The sequence below is a fragment of the Lissotriton vulgaris genome, chromosome 12, assembly GCF_964263255.1.
Source record: "Lissotriton vulgaris chromosome 12, aLisVul1.2, whole genome shotgun sequence".
NCBI lineage: Eukaryota > Metazoa > Chordata > Amphibia > Caudata > Salamandridae > Lissotriton > Lissotriton vulgaris.
Window position 1 is genome coordinate 82,957,452 of NC_141700.1, and position 21,449 is coordinate 82,978,900.

At 44.6% G+C, this 21,449-nt stretch overlaps 1 protein-coding gene across 1 annotated transcript in view; it reads left to right on the plus strand.

Annotated features, from left to right (window-relative positions):
• The window catches only part of LONP1 (lon peptidase 1, mitochondrial), a 68,574-nt gene extending 54,275 nt beyond the window's left edge, over positions 1 to 14,299 (plus strand). The window contains exons 14-18 of the mRNA XM_086947254.1: positions 1,107 to 1,247; positions 6,529 to 6,694; positions 8,207 to 8,415; positions 8,698 to 8,862; positions 13,879 to 14,299. Of these exons, the coding sequence (XP_086803380.1) occupies positions 1,107 to 1,247; positions 6,529 to 6,694; positions 8,207 to 8,415; positions 8,698 to 8,862; positions 13,879 to 14,043 (846 nt within the window). The 3' untranslated portion in view covers positions 14,044 to 14,299. The remainder of the gene's footprint in view (positions 1 to 1,106; positions 1,248 to 6,528; positions 6,695 to 8,206; positions 8,416 to 8,697; positions 8,863 to 13,878) is intronic.
• Positions 14,300 to 21,449: the final 7,150 nt, after the last annotated feature.

A 21,449-nucleotide genomic window follows, 5' to 3' on the forward strand; every position in this document is an offset into this window, starting at 1 on the left:
AATTCATAGACCTGGGTCTGATATTGGCACAGAGGGAAATATCGTGGCACTGGAAGTCCAGGGGAGGTCCCTCACTGCGTAGATGGAAGAATGAGCTGCTGCGGTGGTCTGACTGTGAGAGTGTGCTCCGGATGAAGCAAGCAGTGAAGTTGGGGAATGAGAAGGCACTGGATGCGGCGCGTGCATGGGAGTTAGTGGTACAGGCTTTGCGTGATTCTTTGGTTGAGGATGAGGAAGGCGAGAACTAAGCCGCTGGACACCGCGGGGCGAACACAGAAGTATGGTCCTACGCACTGTAGTGGACCCATCCAATTCGATAGGGCGAAACACACACCTTAGCAGTTGCCAGGGGAGGGGGGGCTTTGGGGGGGTTGGTTGTAGGGGGTTTGGGGAGGGCCGGAAGCCATTGGGAGGGTTGCTTGTTAGGGCCTTGGATCTACTGGGACGGTGGGCACTGAGTGGAGGGTAGACCGACTGGGTGGAACGGCCAGGTGCGAAGGTCCATATAGCCTAGGGCAGGCCCCCATTGATTCTCACGGAGATGGCTGACGGGAATGTTGTTGTGGGAGGGGGGGTAAAAGCAGATACACAAAACGTCCTTCCAGCCAGGGTCCCAATGGGACGTACACTGTGATGTGTTCCTTTTTGAGCGATGTGATATGCCGCCCGGCCTCCGGGATGCGGGCTGAATGGCTGTGTACGACGGTGAACTATCATTGGATGGGGGTTGCCCACAAGTGTGCTGGCTGTTTAATTGTATCCTGTGGTTTATAACTCTGCAATAAAAATATATTTAAAAAAAAAAAAAAAGCTTACTATAGTTGGATAAGATTGCTTATTCATATAAAATTTAGAATATTGATCTTATTTATTTTTGGGAGAAATTAATTTGATTGTCATATGGTGTACCCGACAATGTCAATCTTGTTGCATCAAACTTTGAAGAGTCACTGGCTAACTATTTGTAGTAGCCATGGACGAATAATATTCATTTTGCAAATTTTTTTAAAATCCCTTTAGATGTTCTTTGATGCCTTTGTTAATAAGTTCCTGTTTGACTTAATGCTTCTCTTTCTTGGTAAAAAGTAATTGCCAATTTCTTGCAGAGGTACTTGGTCCCACAAGCTCGAGTGTTATGTGGTTTGGACGAGGTGAAGACCAAGATTACGTCAGAGGCACTTACTGTTCTTATAAAGCAATACTGTCGTGAGAGTGGAGTCCGCAATCTTCAGAAGCAGGTGGAAAAGGTAATGTAAAGTTTCCGATGTGGCTTAGTTCCTTCCATACGCCAGTTGGCTGCTGAAGGTCTTTTGTGAATTCTACCGCCACATCTACAGTAGCTAAAAAGTACGGTTGAAGATCTTGAGTTTTTTTCAGAATTGAGTTTAAAGGATCGTATGGTCGGCTAGTGCTGTAAATTATTTAGGCACCAGAAATCCAGGCTGAAGGAGACTGAGAAAAAAGGAAATAAGAAGAATATATCAGTATCATGCATGTAAAATTATTAGGAGAAACCAAAAGAAAAGATGATCATGCATAAAGAGTTGTGGAGCGAGAATAAGAGAGGGTTAATTACAGAGCCTTCAGGGAACCAGACAAGTTAAAAACTAATTGTGATATATCAGAGAACCACAAGGTGCAGGAGTGTTGGGGAAGACTGGAAAAATTGTAAGGTGAAGCTTACAACCGTTTCTGCATGGAAGAACAAATTGCGATACTCCTAAACAAGAAGACTCTCACAGCAGTTGAGAACACCCCCAGAGAGAACATTTCCCCTCCACTACCCCTGTCCGGCCCTCACCCTCACCTGACACCACATCTCCGGCACTCCCTACCAACCCCGCATGCCCACCTCCCCACGGCACCCACCGCGCCTCCCCCAGGGAGAACAGGAACCCTCTACCCTCTACCCCCCCCCCCCAACAGCTCTCACCGATACCCGCCACCCACTGCTCAGAGATTACCTAGCACCCCCACACGCCCCTGCCACACACCATCCCTCTCACCACCCCCAGGAATAACAGGACCCGCCTACTTCCCACCCTCCGCTCTCACTCCCACCTGCCGGCACTCACCCCCACCCACCACCTGCCCCCCACACCAACACACTGCGAACAACTTGAGCAACCACCTCCCCACACCCACAGGCAATAAAGCAACGACACCTGAACAAGACCCCCTCACCACATGACATCCCCCCCACCACCCCCAGAGAGAACAGGACCCCCCTTATGCCCTCCGCTGGCTCTCATCCCCAGCGATCCCCTGTCGGCTCTCACCCCCACCCATTACGTGCCCTCCACTCGCTCCAACTAACTCTGAACATCCTGAACACCCATTCCCCCAAACCCACAGAGAATATAGTCCCCACACTCCAACAAGACCCCGCCATCCTGCACTCTCGGCTATGCCCAGACCCCACACGGATAACACAACCAATTCGAGACTACCTATCTCCCTAAGATACTCTCTTCCTAGACCCAAAACGGACAATACAGCCACCACTAAGCTGCCCAACACCCTGAGACTCTCCCCCCCCCCCAGGCCCAACACACCCACACAGATTCAGTCCCGTTACCTCAGTGAATTAGAGACCGGGCAGCGACTCTCCATGCTGGAAACCCAGATAACAATTTTAATCCGAGGCCTTAGTGAAATTCTAGACAACCTTGCAGCGCCCCAGCAACCACATCACACCCACCCCTATACCATCCAGACAAAACTTAGACCGTCCACTGTCCCTCCCCAGAGATGGGTAGCTAACCCCCTCTCCAATCTGACACAGAGACCGAAAAGAACCAGGGACACCATGTCTGAGAGTGATGCGGCGGATCTTGCCTCCTCGTACGACAATCCTATTGGTGTCACCCTCCAATCCAAAATTCAAGTAATCACCGGACTAGGAAGAGACCAAGCTCCTCCAAACTCACCTAGGCCACTGACCACCCGCACTAACATCCCCACGGTCCCCCTGACTAAGAAACCCAAAACAGAGACGACCCCCACTAACTGCATGCTCATAAACTGCAGATCAGCCACCAAACATGCCACTGAACTAGCAGAATCCATCCTCACACACGACATAGACATAGCATTCATCACCGAAACCTGGCTTAATGATTCCTCCCTTCCACTCCTGGACACTCTCATCCCCCCCAGGCTTTACAATCCCCAACAAAGACAGAAAAGACCAAAGAGGAGGAGGCTTAGCAATCATCCATAGAGACAATATTTCTGTGCCGAAAACAGATTCCTCCAACTACAGCACCTTTGAGTGCCTAACTGTCAACATCAACACTTGCAACAAAAAAACACTTACCAGCCACCTTATTTACCACCCTCGAGGCAACTCCACCACTTTCACAGAACACCTGTCTGACCTGATTGCCCACTGCTCACTACGAGACACGAATAACCTTATTCTGGGCGACCTCAACATACACTGGAACGAAGATAACCTGTTAATCCAAACCTGAGTGAATTACTATGCAACAACAACCTCATGCAACACTGCACAGAAACAACTCACAACAAAGGTGCAACCCTAGATACCATCATAGCCAACCGTGACACAGTGACGATAAATCACACCCTTCCCGTTGATTGGTCCGACCGCCACTTAATCCTCTTCTACCTGACACAGCCAACCACTATACAACCCCCCCACCCAAGAACAGCCCAAATGGACCAGAGATCTCTCTCAGATCAACATGACTGACCTGGAGGAAAAAGTCAACTCCCTCCTCACTACCTCCTCGGATGATCTATCCATGACAGAACTCACTGACTACTAAAACACATCCCTGACATCCATTCTAGACCAGATATCCCCCCTGAAACTAAAAAAACCCAGGAACATCCCATCCAGATCTTGGTTCAATCCGGACATCAACATCGAAAGGAGACAACTTAAAGCGATAGAAAGACTCTGGAGAAACAGCCCCTCCGCAAGCCTCCTATAACAACTCAAAGCAGCTTGGAGAAAATACAAAAAACACATCTGTACCGAAAAAAACAACTTCTTCTGGTCCGTCCTGGACAATGCAAAAAATAGGCCAAATGAACAATTCAAAATCATCAAGCAACAAACCACCAAGCCCCCCGTACCCCCCACCCAGGTTTTCAAGGAATTGTGCGAAAACTTCGCCATCGTCTTCGAAGAAAACATCTCCAAGATTGAACACCCGCTAGACACCAGCACCAACCCTGCCTGCGAAAGCCTGTCCCCAGCTCCAATAGAAAGCACATGCCTACACCACACAAATACATGGAAGTCCTTCAATCCCATCACGGAAGCTGAGATTATCAAGCTAATCTCCACCTCCAAACGCGCCTCTCACGTCCTGGACCCTATACCCACTCAATTGACCAAAAAACTCTGCTGCACTCTGGTGCAGAATCATCAACAGCTCCCTGAGATCCGGCATCATACCTGATTGCCTTAAAGTCGTACAAGTAACGCCACTACTAAAAAAAACAGGCCTTGACTTCATGGACCTGAACAACTTCAGACCTGTCTCCAATCTCCCCCTCCTATCCAAAATCCTCAAGAAATGTATCCTTTCACAACTGACTCAACACATGGACAACATCAACCTTCTTGATCCCCACCAAGCGGGATTCAGAAAAGGTTACAGCACGAAGACTGCGATCCTCAATAACACAGATGACATCCACAAGTCACTGGACTCCGATCACGGCTGCCTTCTCATTCTCCTCGACCTATCGGCAGCTTTTGACACAGTAGATCACCAACTTCTCATCAAGGCCCTACAAGAAAGGGTAAGTGCCGATGAGATGGTCCTCCGCTGGTTCACTTCCTTCTTCCAGAACCGCTCGCAAAGGATAAAAATACAAAACTTCACCTCTGACCTCCACCCCGTCAGCAGAGGTGTGCCACAAGGCTCAGTGCTCTAACCACAACTGTTCAACATATACATGGAACCCCTCACCACCATACTCAAAAAGGTGAATATCCCCTTCCACCTATACGCCGATGACACCCAGATCTATCTGGAAACTTCCTCCCCAGACTAAACAACACCCTAAAAGAAATAAAACACTGGCTCACCCTAAATCACCTTAAACTCAACCAAGACAAAACGGAGATCCTCCTCATCTCCAACAAAGAAGAGAACCCACAAATCGCAGAATGGCTTAAGGCTATGGATGCTCTAAACGGCAATCTCACCCTGGCTAACTCCATAAAATACCTAGGAATCACCCTAGACCAGGGGTCTCCTAAGCAGTCCTGGAGGGCCGGATCCATGCCAGATTTTTTGGATATCCCCATTGAGATACATGTAGTAATTTTAAAAATCTGGCATGGATCCGGCCTTCCAGGACCGGTTTGGGGACCCCTGCCCTAGACTCTAAACTAGACATGACCAAACAAATCAAAAACTCTGCAAAGACTGCCTTCCTCAACCTAAAGCTTCTCTACAAAATTAAACCATTCATCCCTACTAAAGACCTCAAACAAGCCACCCAATCACTGGTGCTATCCAGACTCGACTATGGCAACGCAACCTTAACCGGCACCACAAAATCCCACCTGGTCCCCCTCAAAACAACCCTCAACGCAGCAGCTAGAATGGTCACTGGAATTAGAAAATACGACCACATTTCTCCAGCACTTAAAGAACTAAAATGGCTTCCAGTCGAACAGCGAGCTAGCTTCAGAACGGCCTGCCTCACGCACAAAGCCCTTCACACTGGAAAACCGAATTACCTGGCTGCCAAACTCAAGAAGGCCGGGCAGTCAAGAAACCTCAGGAGCTCGAACTCCCTCCTTCTCAGCCCCTTGAAAACACGCAAACACAAAACCGCTGCAAGGTCATTTGCTGGAAATGCACCAAAAATCTGGAACTCCATCCCAACAGATATCAGAACTATCGCTTCCTTCCCAAAATTTAAAAAACACCTAAAAGCCCTCCTCCTCAACCGTTCCCTCCTGAAGGATAGCTGCTGCCGGCACGTTATCCCTGATGCAGATGCTCTCTGTCTCTACATCGCTCAGATCCACCTCAGCCCGCTTCAAGGCAAATGTGCAAACAAGTAAGCTGCCTCAAGGCCTCGGACTACCTCAATAAAGCATTCAACAAGGCTACCTCAGGACTCAACCACTACCTGAAGAAGCCTACTCCTCAAGAAGCCTCTGCACTCTTGGACTGCCAAACTTTATGCTTTTAAGACTGCTCTACTATGTAACTATCATGAAACACTGCTGTAAAGCACTCCGATACCCCCGGGTCAGGTCAGCGCTATATAAAACTCCATAAATAAATATAAATAAAATAACTTTCGCAAGAACAAAAAAGTGAAGAAAACATGACAAATTATTTACTTCATCAAGGTATTATCTTTCAATCCAATTTGGAACAAAATCAAAGTGTTTAGTGAATTTATTGTTTGATTTAATGTTTGACTTTCTAGCCATTGAATTTGTGGCAGCTGCAAAGACATCTTTACCAGTGGGCAAAAACTATCATTCATGCTCGGAGTTAAACTGAGCAACTATTTTCCCAGGTTTTGCGGAAGTCTGCCTACAAGATTGTCAAAGGAGAAGCAGAGAGTGTGGAGGTGACCCCGAATAACCTACAAGACTTTGTTGGGAAGCCCGTGTTTACTGTGGATCGGATGTATGACATCACACCTCCCGGAGTGGTCATGGGACTGGCATGGACTGCGATGGGTAAATTAGCCTTTTTTCACACATTTTGGCAGCCTATGATCCTTTGGCCACAGTGTGTTTTTTTTTTTAAACAAATAGCATCAGGACAGAAGTTAAAAAAATATTCAATGCATTATTATTGATTAATAGACTATTCAGTTTAATAAGAATGTGGGTGTATGCGGGTATTGAAGTCTCCTTATCTATCCATCTTGGCCAGAAGAACCCTTTAATACTATCCAACTATGGAGGATTCATTGTGAAAGAAAGAGGCTAACAGCTTAACTTTCTCTAAAAATTAAATATGTGTTTTGGAGTATTCACAGAGAGGATAATGCTGGCTCTACTGAAATTGAAAAGATGTATTTTTGTGAGCTACTTAATAGTCTACAAGCTTTAGCACAGAAGAAGCTAAGGAAAGTTATCCCTTTGGTAGCACCACTGATAGATCCTCAATTCGTACTCATAATTTAACATATTCATGAGTTCTCTCCAAGGCTGAGTTTGGTATCTTAGTCAGTCCCTTCTATCCCTACTGAATTACATTTCTTTTATTTTTAAAAGTCAGCTTATTTGATTCATTTGTGTTTTATCAGTTACAGAAAGCCTGGGTGTATTGTATTAGTCTGCTCTTGTTGAGCAATTGTGCCTTCAAAAAGAGGACTCTTATTGCAAATGTGGGTGTATGAAGGGAAGCACTGAAGACTTTAAGGACGAAGCAATATTTTAGCTAAACAGGAGTATGGGTGTTTTAGTTACAGTAGTAGATTGTTCTGTCACGTAGGTGCCATTCCCATTAGGTTTTTAAAAAAAAAAGAAATACAGATTGCAAGAGGCTGAGTATCTCCATGTCCTGATGCGAAAACCCTCCACCCAAAAAGGTAATAGTCTGGTGCTTTAAAGTCTATATGATGATGCAGCAAACGAGAGCAGAGTGCGAAGAACTACAGAGCTGTGATCAAATTGCCGCATAAAGGAGTCCTGCTGCAGCATTCTGCAATCTCTGCATTGGTCTAATCTGATACCTTTTAGGGGTGAAGAGAAACTGTTGCAGCAGTCCAAGTGTGCAAGAAACATGGAAACAATGGCCTGGCCTTTGAGTAGAAACAAAGTGGCGGAAAAATCAGTTTGAGATTTATGTTGAAAGAATTCTCATAATGACAGTATATTAAGATTGGGGGAAAAAGGGCTCAAGGAGCAGCATTCATTACATCTATGATAAGTCTTGAGAAAAAAGTGATTGTTTCAAATATGGCTGCTGGTAACTGTATCAGAAGGAATTCTATTTTGATTTAACAAAATAGAAGAAAAGTTATTTCAGTTGGGCACATTTTTGCAAAATAGAATCTTTTTCTACAATGCTATAGAAAGTTTTTATACATTTTGAGGAAATTGATCTTGGAGGGACTTCTGGGACCAATTCACTTTAATTTACGAGCGTAAGCTTTCTGCCCTTTAAAAATCGATCCCAGTATCGGCCGAAGTGTCCCTTTTTGTTCTCCTAAGTCTTGTTTTTTCTCGCACGTCTCCTAGGTGGCTCCACTCTGTTTATTGAGACCTCCCTGCGACGGCTGCGGGATAAGGACAGCAAGGACGGCTCCCTTGAAGTAACTGGTCAGCTCGGAGATGTGATGAAGGAAAGTTGCAAAATTGCTTACACCTTTTCCCGTGCTTTCTTGATGAAGAAAGAGCCTTCCAATGAGTTCCTTTCAAATTCTCACATTCATTTGCACGTGCCAGAGGTAAGTACAATGCCGGCAAACAAATCTCTCTGAAAGACAAATTGCAATAAAAGTCTTTATGACCCATAGAAATTATTACAGCAAGTTCAATTGGGATAGTGACAAAAGAGGAATAACAGAGGAAACATATCTCTGCTATCTGCCCCTATTACAGTCTTGGCTAACTCCAATCCAAACTCAACCTATACTTACAAAACCGGGTAGTCAGTAGATACATGATCTCTTATTGAACATGGTATTTTTCTTGCTTTCTTAGTAATTTCCTGCTTTATTTCCAATCAGGGAGCAACGCCAAAAGATGGGCCCAGCGCTGGTTGTACCATAGTCACTGCCCTTCTGTCACTGGCCATGAATCGACCCGCGAGACAGAACATAGCTATGACTGGAGAGGTATCTCTGACGGGGAAAATTCTTCCAGTTGGTGGAATCAAGGAGAAAACCATTGCTGTAAGACTTTTTTTTTTAAACTTTCCTTAAAATATATTACAAAAACACTTTGAGTCAAGTAAATGTCTTTTTCGTGGGCACGGTGTTCGCAGAAGTCCAAGCTACCCTAAAAGCAATTAGCAGGTTGCTTATCTCTAGTCTAATCGAATAAACCTAATGACCTGGCACAGCGCCGCTTAAAGATAAAGACGCCTGTTGCTTTCTTCAGTGTCTATTTTATTTCTTCATTATTAAACTTTCTGGTTTCAAAGATCACCCATGTGTAATACCGCCGGTAAAAAGCTTTGAAAAAGGTGACAAGCAGTTATATTCACAGCTGCATTGCATTGCCATTTTGTCTCAAAATGTTTTTATTGGTATTTATAAGGAAAAGCAATAGACGTAAATACATCTTGACAGTCCGTGCATAACTGTGCAGACATTTCAAGGCAGCACAAAAAAGGGAATGAGAGCGAGAGTTTGTGGGCCCCTTATTATCACAATCAGTGTTAGCGTGGCGGGCCTAGGCAATCCGGTGACACCGCCTTACACATTCCTTTCGTATCATACTAGTGGTAAACAACTGCAACAGCTGCACAAGCCCCTATGACTGGCATCTTAAGAGTCCCAATTGTTAAGCAGTGGTGGCATGATGCTATGGGGCAAAACACCCTCTAACAGTTTAGCACTCTTTTTCTAATAGACATGCCTAGATTGAGATACAATGCAGTAATGTATCCATGTGCTGGAAAGTATGACCAATAAAAGGTAAAAGAGAAAGGAAACCAAAGACATAACCAAGATGTGTAGACAAAGAAAGGAAAGGGGACAATGGTATAGATGGGACAGGACGTGGCAGGGGAGGGGTATGAGGGTTGCCTTGGTATATCTTCCAAGTCTGTTCACACCACTGGAGATCACTACTCTAGCAACAGCCAACAATGGGCGCCAGCATTGACCAGTGCGCCAAAAAGAGAGATGCCTAAGTCTTGAAGCCTATCTGGGGGTATTGTATTGGGTGACTAATCACCAAAAACCCTCCGGGTCAGTGGGGTGCACTGCGTCGTCAAAGAGCTGCAGGGCTCGAAGTCTTGGTGGTTGAAATCTAACATTTTCCAGTCGTCCCAGGTGTTCCACCAGTGGCTTCCAGAGCTTCGTGAATTTGACTTCCCGAAACTGCAGTTGCGCCGTGAGTAGCTCCATTGCCACCGTGTGCCACAATCAAGTGAACCATACATTGATGGAGGGTGTTTCTGGTTTCTTCCAACATAGTGCGACAGTCAGTTTCGTGGCTCCCAGCATGTGGAGACTGAGGTGCCGATCTCAGCAGGTCATTGCTCGCAGGTTCACTGGCTTGAGGCCCAGAATGAGAACGAGCGGACTCTCGGTTATCTGGTATCCTAACACCCGCTTAATATGGCTAAGGACTTCTTTCCAGTTCGTAGTAAGGAGAGGGCATGACCACCAAATGTGTAAAAAATCCTTAACCGCTTGGGTACAGCGCCAACACAGGGGGATGTGTTGGGAAACATCTTTTGAAGCCGAGATGGAGTGCAGTACCACTGAGTCATCATCTTGTAAGCAGATTCTTGTTGGGGAATGCTATGGAACGTTTTTGGAATGTCGCACCAAAGGCGTGCCCACTGGGAGGGAGTGATGGCAGCATCCGATGTGGATTGCCACTGCCGTTGGAATGGATTAGGGTCCAAACGGTGCGAATGTTGGAGGATCTGGCATATACGAGATATTAACCCCTTGGAGAAGCTAAAGGTGTGCGATAGTCGTTCAAACGGTGCCAAAGATCTCATAGCCGCCTGCGATAGATAAGACCCCTGTAACCAAGGCCGAAGTTGAATATATTGGAACCTATCCTTCTCAGCCGAAATTCTTGCTTACACTGGGCAAATGTTTTAAGGTCCTCCCCGAACAATAAATCTTGTATCGTTCTGCAGTCCTTATCTGTCCAATTCGAAAAATACGGTGGGCGACCCGCAGGGGGCAACTGCGGGTTGCGAGCAAGGGGTAGATAGTGAGGCCTCTACGGACCCCCACTTTAACCCAAATTTCAAGCACCGTTTTAGTAGGAACCGCCATGTATGCCCTTTGGTGACACGCTTCCCGGGGCAACCATGTATGATCCCAGAGAGGGCGACAAGTGACCTCTCTGTCCATGTGGAACCATACCTTCTCGCTTTCCCACACTGTCCATGCATTGCCATTTTGACAGGCACATGTGAGTGATGTTAGGTTGGTTCTGTATTTGCTTCTTGAATACACAACAGCCAAGTCCACTATACAAGACCATGGTATTGGCAATCCCCATTTAAGATGAGACACTGGCTTCAGACAGTAGGACAGAGGCGTTCTTCTGCCAAAAAAGAGCGGAGTAGTTTTTAGAATGAGGTGCAGGAAGGATATTAGATGTCAGCCGATGTCATATCGGTGTTCGGAAATCCCAAATGTGAGGCACTGCTGAATCCATGACCTCATTTTGTCAGAGTGCCTATGAGTTCCTTTATTTTCCCGTGTTCCACTCTGCATAGTTTTCTCGTTGAACAAAACAGCTCAACATCTTTTGTAAAACACATGCATGACTCCTAATTAATAGTCTCTCGGAAGGATGCATGTTTAGGTAGAGATAAATATGGAGCATTGTAAGTCCTTCCTGAAAGAGATCAGAGGGGGACATGGTTACACATACTAAAGGGCCTTTAAAATATTGGCTATTTGTTTAAGTATAACCTTTCAGAATAGTGAGTTTGTTGTGGGTGACTGGACACGATGCACAGGGGGTGACTTTTCATTACGTAAGGTGGTGGCACTACTAGGCAGACTGCGTGTCTGATGTAGTTGAACTATATTGTATTACAAGCATCCATGACATTTGTTAGTCGAGCACCATAAGTTTGCAATCTGAGACACGTTAGTGATAGATTCCTTACCTTAGAATATCCCCAGGTGTCAAACTGGATCCTGAAAGTTTTCGTCAGCAGTACCCTTCGCGTCGGAAGGTGGCGTCATGCGGCTCCGTGTCAGTAGATGGCTTCATAAGCACCGAGATTACGTCACGGAGACTACTTAGGCGCCACCCATGCGCGCTGACATCAGTTCTTTCTATTTCCGCGCCAGCAAGCGCAGATCCTGATAGAGCACGTACCCTAGTCACTTTGTGACTAACTTTTGAGACTTTTTGTCTTCCATTTTTTGAGTCTTTGACTCCTTGTGCCACTTAGGGATGCCTGGGTTTAAATCCTGCGGGGCCTGTTGTCATATGATGTCGGTGGCGACCCCCATGGCGTCTGGCTCTACTGTCTGGAGGGCGACCATGACTCCCGGTCATGTTCTGATTGTCTGGCCATGGCTCCAAAGGCCTTACGGGAGCGGTCCCATGAACTGCTGGAGGCCCGGCAGTCTTCTCCGTGCCGTTCGAGGTCCAGGGGTCGATCAAAAGACTGACCGTTGAGCCATCATCGCTCCTCGGGGTCGAAGTCTTCACACTTGGAATTGGGTAAGAGACGTCAGAAGAAGTCGAAGAAGCATTTATGCTCTCCGACGTCCCCCTGTCGGTCTACGGACGTAAACGAGGGGGCCAGGGGTACCACCCCTGCGGCCTACCCACCTTATCTGGGTCCGTCGGCGACTCCTGCCCAGGTGCAAGATTTTCTTGCTGCCATGGACCGCCTTTTCAGGCCTCGTGCTCCCACCGACGCGCCTTCGGGCCCCACCGTCCCTGCTGAGGGCTCTCCCTTGCCACGGGCTCAGGCCCCGGCGCAGCCCGTGGCTCTGTTCCCGGCACCGCAGTGGGTTCCATTCGTTCCACTGCCACCCTTGCCCGGGTTCCCTGACAATTTTACTCCTGGCCCCTCGTAGCGGTGGATTTTAATACCACCTTGAGCCCCTAGGATATAACGATTTCCAACTATCTGAAGAAGAAGACCTAAGATGGGTTATTCCAGCCATTGAGGCAGCCCCAGTAAAAAGGTGGACAGAGGCAGCAATTCAGATGAAGGGGCTGTGTATGGGTAGCCATCTGAGGGCAGCAAATGGGCGCAGTTTGTCAGATAAGTCCGGTAGGAATACTTTTGATAACGGCCTGAGGTTGAGTCGCATTAATTACTTGCTTGTTCACCTAAGGCTCTGGCCCCATTTAGTAGATATGGAGGTTATTGATCGTATTGAGAGCGGCCACCATCCACTAACCTCCGTCCTTAATCTGTCTATCTCCGGGGGTACACCATCTTCCCAGGGAGTTTCAGCGCCCGACCATGTACTAAATAATGATATGCGTCACCTAAAATGGAGCAGAATCATTCAAGTTAACTTTAGTCCTTACTACCATCTCTGAACTTTCTCCAATCCAGCCCCTTCTTTGAGCTCTTAAGGCGCGCTCTAGTTGCAAGCCATCTATCTTTGCTCATTTCAAGGTCATAGCTAGCTTTGGAAGCATAAGTGTAAATATATTTATTGAGCAGTATTAAAAGCATTACATATCTGCTTAAAACCTATGCATCCAAATTGCGCAGAGCAGAGAAGGGAATATTACATTGCAACACAGGTGCAAATCTTACGAGTAAGCAGCTGCGGTGGGATTAGAATTACATTTGACGATCAGAGACAGAGTGGTATCGTACATATTTTTTTAAAAAGTCAAAAAGAACCTTCCTGTATTTGGAATATACTTACTTGTGCCATATTTAAAACACCCCACTATCCCCACGTAATGAAATAATTATTAATTTTCCTTCCTTTAGGAAATGGCTCCAATGATACATTTCCGTCAAGTCTTATATCTAGGACTGTGCAATGTAGAGTGTAACGAGCTTTACTATGCGGTCACAATTTCATTACTTTATCTCAAGCAGTCTTTTTCTTAACTTTGTCATTTAACACGGTTATTCATCTGCTGCCACTTTTTACTGAACATGTTTTTTTTTAATTTTGAGGTTGGCATATGCATCGAAATTTGTTTTCCTATCTAAGATTTATTTAAAATAATATCTCATAAGTGACTGACTGACCATGTCTTGTTTCCTCTAGGCCAAAAGAGCTGGTGTCACATGTATTATTTTTCCCTCGGAGAACAAGAAGGATTACTTTGACCTAGCAGATTATATTACTGAGGGACTGGAGGTGCACTTTGTCGAACATTACAGTGAAATTTATGGCATCGTTTTTCCTACGGAACCGTCACATTGTGGATGAAAGAGAAGCATAACTTTCAATCTGCACTCGCCTCGTTGGCCACAGAATCTAAACTGCTAGGTGCATCGAAGCTGAAGCAGTTTTTAATGTTACACCAGTTCTCAGATATTGCTGCTAAGCAGACAGTGAGATAAACTGACCACGGCTTAATTTACTATTGCCTATTTGTTCAGTGTATATTTCTTAATTTAGTAATGTATTAAATTAATTGAAAAAATGCTTTTTTTTTTAAAGTAAATAAATATTTTCAAATCTTGTTGTAAACTCAGCCTTGAAGTATAGAGAGGGATGGGGCACTTAATGCATATTGTCTAATTTTCATACATCTAACTAAATGACACAATGTCATGATGAAACAGTAATCCATCCTGGGTTTTCGTTCAAAAACTTGTCGTTCTTGGCCTATCAGTTGGACCAAAGCATTATAAATACCACAGACTGGAGGCATCATAATTCCAGTAACATGAAGACATCTGATAGTTGCACGATCAGTTTAAAGTGCCACGTATGAAAACTACATTAATGAACCTGGTAAGAGTGTGCAGTTTATACCTGTCAGTAGCCAAATCCTTCAGGAGTTTCTCTGGCTTACCGAAGGTAAGGAAGCCTTCTGGAAGCCACAATAATCTAAAATACACATGTTAGAAATAGGTCTCTGCATTGAAGGCTAAAGTCCTGCAACATAAAAAACATCCACAATGACCATGAAATCCAGTATCTGAAGAGAATGCTCAGAGGTAGACCATCAGAGAAGTGAAAGAGGGCTCACAACAAAGACCTGTGGAGCGAGAAGGATCCAGAAGCTAATCCGAAAGAAAACTGAAATGCGACAGTAGGGAACCGGGGGTGAAGAACCTATCAAAAAATGACTTGGGCTGCGTTGCGATGCACAGAAGAGCTGCATTGACCTCCTTGAATAAGGATGTACATGGAATGCAACTGGATATGTGAACACCATCCTAAATTGTTTTCTGTAACCACATACAAATAATAGTAATAGGCATTCAAGATAGAATGGACTCTTGGAAAGGAATATCTGAGATTAATTCAGAATGCGAGTCAGTGTTCCATCATAAGTCTGTACATCCAAGAATGGCCCGAAGAAGCTCACATTTTACCACAGCCATTGGTGCCGAGAAATGAGGGGCTGCAAAGATTGCTGCAGTCCAGCGATGAGTCAAGGGAGACTGAGAACGTATCCAGAGAGGAGAAACCCAACTGGGACACTGTGCACCTGTGGTGGAACTCCCAAAGCACCTGCTTCCAACCACGCAATGAATCTTCAAGCGAGGATGGTCAGCGAGTCGCTAAGGCAGTGACCTAACGGGATCGCAGTACCATTAAGAGATCATCCGTGACTAAGCAGGGCTGGTGTGGTATCCTGCCCTCATTTATGTTAAGTCCTTTCTCTGTGTTCTGCTGCTCAGCCATTGTGTGAGTGTCACGGAGTGTTCTTGTGTGTATGCTTGAATGAAATGTCAGTTGCTGAATGTGTGCTGAGCAGCAGGAATGCTGCTCCCAGTGGGGCTGATACTTCTAAAACTCTTATCCAATGTCCCCATCTTGTTTGAACTTAAGAATAAATCTATCTCCTGGACTGAACATCTCAGCGTATCTTCATTCTTGCATTTCACAGTTGGTGACACAGTTACTACATGGCTGGAGGTGTGAATGAGAAAAACGCCCGTCCTCCACTGTGCCTGTTGGACATAACAGTATGCAAAAGACATGGTAGAGACCATCTGTCCAACTCCACCAGTTGACAGCCCAGCATTGGGGCGGAGTCAGAACAAGACTGTGAGGCGTGCTGCAGATTGCTAAAATAAACTATCATACTGTTTTTATGGGTGTTATACATTTATGAATGGTTACCCTTTTTCAAGATTGGGGATTGATTTAGTTGATCATCCCGCGATTTTTAGATATGTGGCACAAATTCAAGGAAGAAACTAGATATCCTAAAATGAACATATCACTGCGATAATTAAGTATTAAACGGTCTACGATTTTGATGAATAAAGAAAACCATAGAGGTCTATACCAAATTGTGGCATCCATCGCGAAGTTTGAAAGGAGTCTCTACCAAGTTCTAAATATTGTATAACGTAATAAAATGGGATGAAGCCAAGGTATTCTTCAACATTGCCTCTTCCCTCAAGTACGCAGTATTTCTAGAAGGATGTTATTTGACAAAAGATGCTTTAATTGATCCAAGTATGTATATTAATATATATTGTTTTACATACCTTCAGCCTGTAATTCTGCTGTTTCTAGGCTCTGCAGATAACAGGCGTTACTATTACCCAATTTAATGTTCCTTAAATTACTGGTCTTCAGAAGGTTTGTCAATCACCGTATATATACTTCACATGGCCAGTGGCCTGGGTTATCTACCTGCCTCCTTATAGCATTTATTCTGTTTATCAGGTTCTTTGTGCAATGGATAGTCGAACGGTTTTGTTTAAATTGAAAAGTGCTATAGGAACACTGCATTTTCATAATAGGTAAATGTAATATATGGAAACTTAAAAGAAGGAAATTGATGAAAAAACGATTCAAATGTTTATAAAATTCAGTTAAGTACGAAGTAGATATTTATGGATTGGTAGAGAATTCCACTGGCCAGGGAACTAAGCAAACTTACAGGTTGATATGGATTTTTTTAATGTTTGTTAACAACTACACATTTACAGAGCGCTTTACTTTCAAGATCAGAAAGAGGTTTTTTTTTTACGTTTCCAAAAACAGGACAGTTGGTAGCCTCCCCCTACAAGGGTATGTTAATCTACAGCCAGACACTATTTCAGCAAGAGTTTGACCAATTCCTTCCACTACAACTTACACTGGCTACCCAACGAGGAAATAAATGCATTAGAACGGAGTCTAGTTTACAAAGTATTGCAGCAGAACAAACTGTTTAAACCCCTTGCATGTCAAGCATTCAGAGTCTTTTGTATTTGTTACTACTGAGATTCAGGACAGCTATAGCACAAACCCACTATTTCATTTGAAGGGCTTCTCTCCTGCCCTTCAGGTGACATTTAAAAGGTAATCTTTCCCGCCTATTTTTAAGTTATGAGGAATTTCATTGACCTTCGCTTCAAACCTCCATATCCTATGATCACAAAGGGTCCTAATACATAGTTTGGAGAAAGTATTATAGAAAACTTCAGAATAATCAAGAGGTTGGTAGATGCGATAGCCTGGTGGGATTGTGCTACTATATATCCATAACCCTTTCAGCTCAAGCTGGCACCCCATGCAAAGCCTGTAAATGCATGCTTAACACCTTCATAAGTTTCTTACTCCGCGCCCTTCCCATATCCAGTCTTTTTGTTGCCACAATGGAAACTTATTATCAATTCTGACACGATGCTTTAAAGAGCATCCTTATTAGCTATTGTGGCTAGCAAACCTCAAAACTGACGCTTTCTGTGCCGAACTTAGATTCCTGTGGTGTCTGCATGGGTAGCACAACTTAGTGAAGTTAAGATGTGGCATGATCACGACTCAAGGTGGATAAGAAGGGAGCCAGAGAATGCGATGTAGGTTGAACTAACACAAAATGATTGGCACTGTTCCATCAAAGACACATCCCCGAACAAAGTATGGATTATTCTAACTTTCTGAGAACCTTTTTTTCTAGTGCCATTGGTGGTAAGCTGGGCTCTGCTCCCAGGATAGTGCCCAAGTATTCCCAGACATGGTACCCTTACCAACCAACTTCTGTATTTGTTAACTGTGAATGGGTCGCATTATTTGAACAGTTGTATATAGCATGAACATGGCCCCATGGGGAAACAGCACTCTGCAGCATTACAAGAACAATTGAAAGAAAAACAACCTAGACAACTTACGAGTATGGCGTCAATCTATATAGGCTCGATAAAAAGTCTAACCGAGACTATGGCAGTGGTGGAAGATTTGAGAGGAGGACAAAGTGATTTACACAGCAGGGCAGAGCAACAATTATAAGAACGAGCACTGGCAAAGCCAATAGCTATCAGCGTTGACAATGTCTTTTAGCAATGATGAACAGCAGCACAGCCGCAAGTCATGTAAACAAGCATTTGCAATACACTAGGTCTTGCATTCACGCAAGTTTGAGCTATTGGCACTGTAAATGACAATGCCTTTTATTTGGGTTTTAAAACATAAATAGAAGGCATGGTCATTTACAATGCTAATAGCTCAAACTCACATGAATGCGAGACCTATTGCATTGCAATAAAGGGCTTTCTCGACCGCTTGTTAGATTGTAAATATCAAAGGAAGAGACCGGTCTGCAACGTCTTCAAAGTAGTGATAAATAGTGAAGAGAATGTTGTAAACTGCACAGACACAAAAGTGTGAAGTGAGAGTTGCATATGATCCAAACTATAAACACTAAAAGCGCCCCAACACCTTTCACTCTGTGATTACATTGTCGCGGCTCATGAGGAAGAGCGGGGGCTATTTCCTGCCCTCTCCGTGATTTGAGTGTGCAGTTTGGCATTGCGTAATGTCATTGCTATCTTTGGCCTAATAAACACTCCAGCTGTAGTAGTGCACGGCTTCACCTCCTTGTGCAGGGCGGGCTATGCTTTATGGCATCAAAACACAAAGGGTGAGAGAGGGCCTCAGGGGAGTCGTATTTATAGACCTTTTGGTACCTTGTCCCCCAACTTAGCAGTAAACAACACGAGAGATACCGAGAGTCTGTATACAGGAACCTATAAAGTGTTCACATCTGTAAGACAAAACCAACAGGTTAATGTGTGGGACATATCTATCCTAAGAGATATGGGTGTGGATGTGGACCCACAGAAGAAGAGAGAACTAGAAAGACAGCCTAAAGAGTGCTCGAAAAAATCCCCATCAGCCCGCTCAACAGCGGAGCATCGTCATCTGGGTTATGTGGTTGAAAACTGTGGTATCCAGTGTGCCCTTCCTTAGGAACAACCCAAGGCTAGCAGAACTTGGACCACTATGTTGACCCTCAACCAATAAAGATGATTCAAGTGCAGACTGAGAGGGTTAAGTTGCAGTGCTCAAAGTTGTGAGAAAAGAAAGGGAAAAAAACTTGTAATCCACGTGTTCTAAAAATACCTATCTTGATGTCATTTGAAAAACTTTATTGGGTCTGACCATCAAGGTGGTATGGTTAAAAGCAGAGTGAAAAATAGCATGCAAGGAATTGCTATTCACCATGAATGTAAATTGGTCGACATGTTTCAGCCTGGATAGGCTTTCTTCAGGACCTATGATGCACTACTGCAACATTTACTTACTGTGTAAGAAAACTACTGAGTTGCTCCAAATCCTCAAAATGAGAAAATGGTGTGTCTTCTCCTGTGTGTAAAGAATTGACAGATAGAAATCACAATTATTATTGCTATTCAAAAGGGCTATCATATGTGCCTTGTGCACTGATTAATCCTATGGTAATCAACTCACCCAAATTGTAGGGAGGAACAACCTCACCTGGCACTGGCTCAGAGTGAAGGAGGCCACGCACTAGAAAAAAAAAAAGCAAAACATACGTTTCATTTAAAAACCAAATTCAGGCTGTGAATAGTCCAAAAAATGGTTTGCTCAACAATGGCGACAACAAGTTTGGCAGTCAAGGAGGTCAAAGGAAAAAATGACATTATTTCATATGGGGCAACATGCACCAGTCTAAAGGAACAGACCAGTATTCCAAGGTGGGCGCCAGAAAACCCTTCAGCCCCCGGAAAAACTGGACTGGACCCACGTGACCAGCGCCTCCCTTAGAGACACCTACAACTAAACTGAGGGTGGCCTGCACCTCAACAGGCAGTCTCTACAATTTAAGTTGTAATAATGTCTAAAAATCACATTCTCTAGAGAGAGACTACCCTATGTTTAGATTGCTGGCCAAAATGCGGAGTTATGATCTATTTCTCAGCTATACCTCATCCCATCTTTTAGGAAATCAAAAAAATGATGAGAGAAATCCGTGTCCTCACCTCTCCGTCGTTGCCTCGCTCTGTATCGAGAGCCGAGGGGGAGGTGAAGACTATGTGTACATGGCCGCGAGATATACGGTGGCTGCGGACGTGAGAGAGAACCATTCGATGTCTATGAACTGGTTCGTTCTCTCCGCGTCCAATAGAATTGATGTTTTGTGAAGAAAAAGTCCGTCCGTATAATATTAACACAGAAAACCAAAGCCGAGCCCTGATTGGGCAACAGGATGTCAGGAGCAATCCTATTGGTCCGTATTTAACCAATGAGGGCGAGTGAATTGTTTGTTTATGTGCGTTTCCGAAAAATACAGCGCACCCGCGGAATGGATTCACGGTTTTGAATGCATAAAAATATATGAAAAGTGCGATCGGCGATAAGTAATCCGATCAAAGGGGCAAATTCAGAAAAATGTTTCTTAAAACACACGCCGCCTCGGTTCGAACCTGCACAGCCAAGGCTGTATGCCGGAAGGCAGTCAGAACCAAAAGACGGACAAGGACTGGTGCTTAATTGGGTACAAGCTAGTCGGTTGTAACACCACCCGTGTACTAGTACGATATTAGCGGGGACTAGATTGCTCCATAACCCCTGCCCGAGTGTTACAGTGTAGACAAGGTTGCTGCTTTCAACAACCAAACTCCGATAACGCACAACTTAGGGAGGAGAGAGCGTGTTGGTCACTGCTTGACCCATAAGGAGCAACAGAATCGTTTGTCCCTGAATAAATTAAATTCCTATGAGTGAAAAGCACCCGCAGTATAGACTGGTGGTGTTAGATGGAAGAAGGCCTGATTCAATGTAAACCGGTGCCCAATGCGATATATAGTCAGACTCATAGGTGAATCAGAATGTATAATGGTCGATGTGTCTATACATGTGTTTATCGCCTCTTGTATCTGTGTGAAAGCATAATCAGTCAGTCTCAGAAAAACAAAACAAAACCCACCCTGCTATTGTCAGCGGGATCTGAATGGATTCCTTGGGCGCCTTGTTCTGTAATGTAGAGTGTGAATACAACAATATCACTTTCTGTTCATATCAGGGAATGTTCATGCTAGAGTGCTCAATGACCCTAACCCCAGAGGCTGTTGTTATGCATAGCTGATGTATTAATCTGTGGTCTAGACACATAGTTCTTAAAGCTGTAACCAAGGGATTTCATCATTTAATCCCTCTGTGTCACTTCTTAGTTTAAACACCCATCTTTGTTCCTTTCTCAGTAGAAACTGGGAGATGTCTGTGACGTGATTGGGTATGTATGGTTGTTCGAGAATCACCCACTTAAGATCGTCTGCCTGGTGTTTTGCTTCGAGAAAATGGGATGTAAGCCGAGTGGCTTGCTTACTGCGTCGAATCGTGCTCTTATGTTCTTGAATGCGCAGTTTTATTTTTCTCGTTGTCATCCCTATGTATCTCAACCCACATGGGCACGTGAT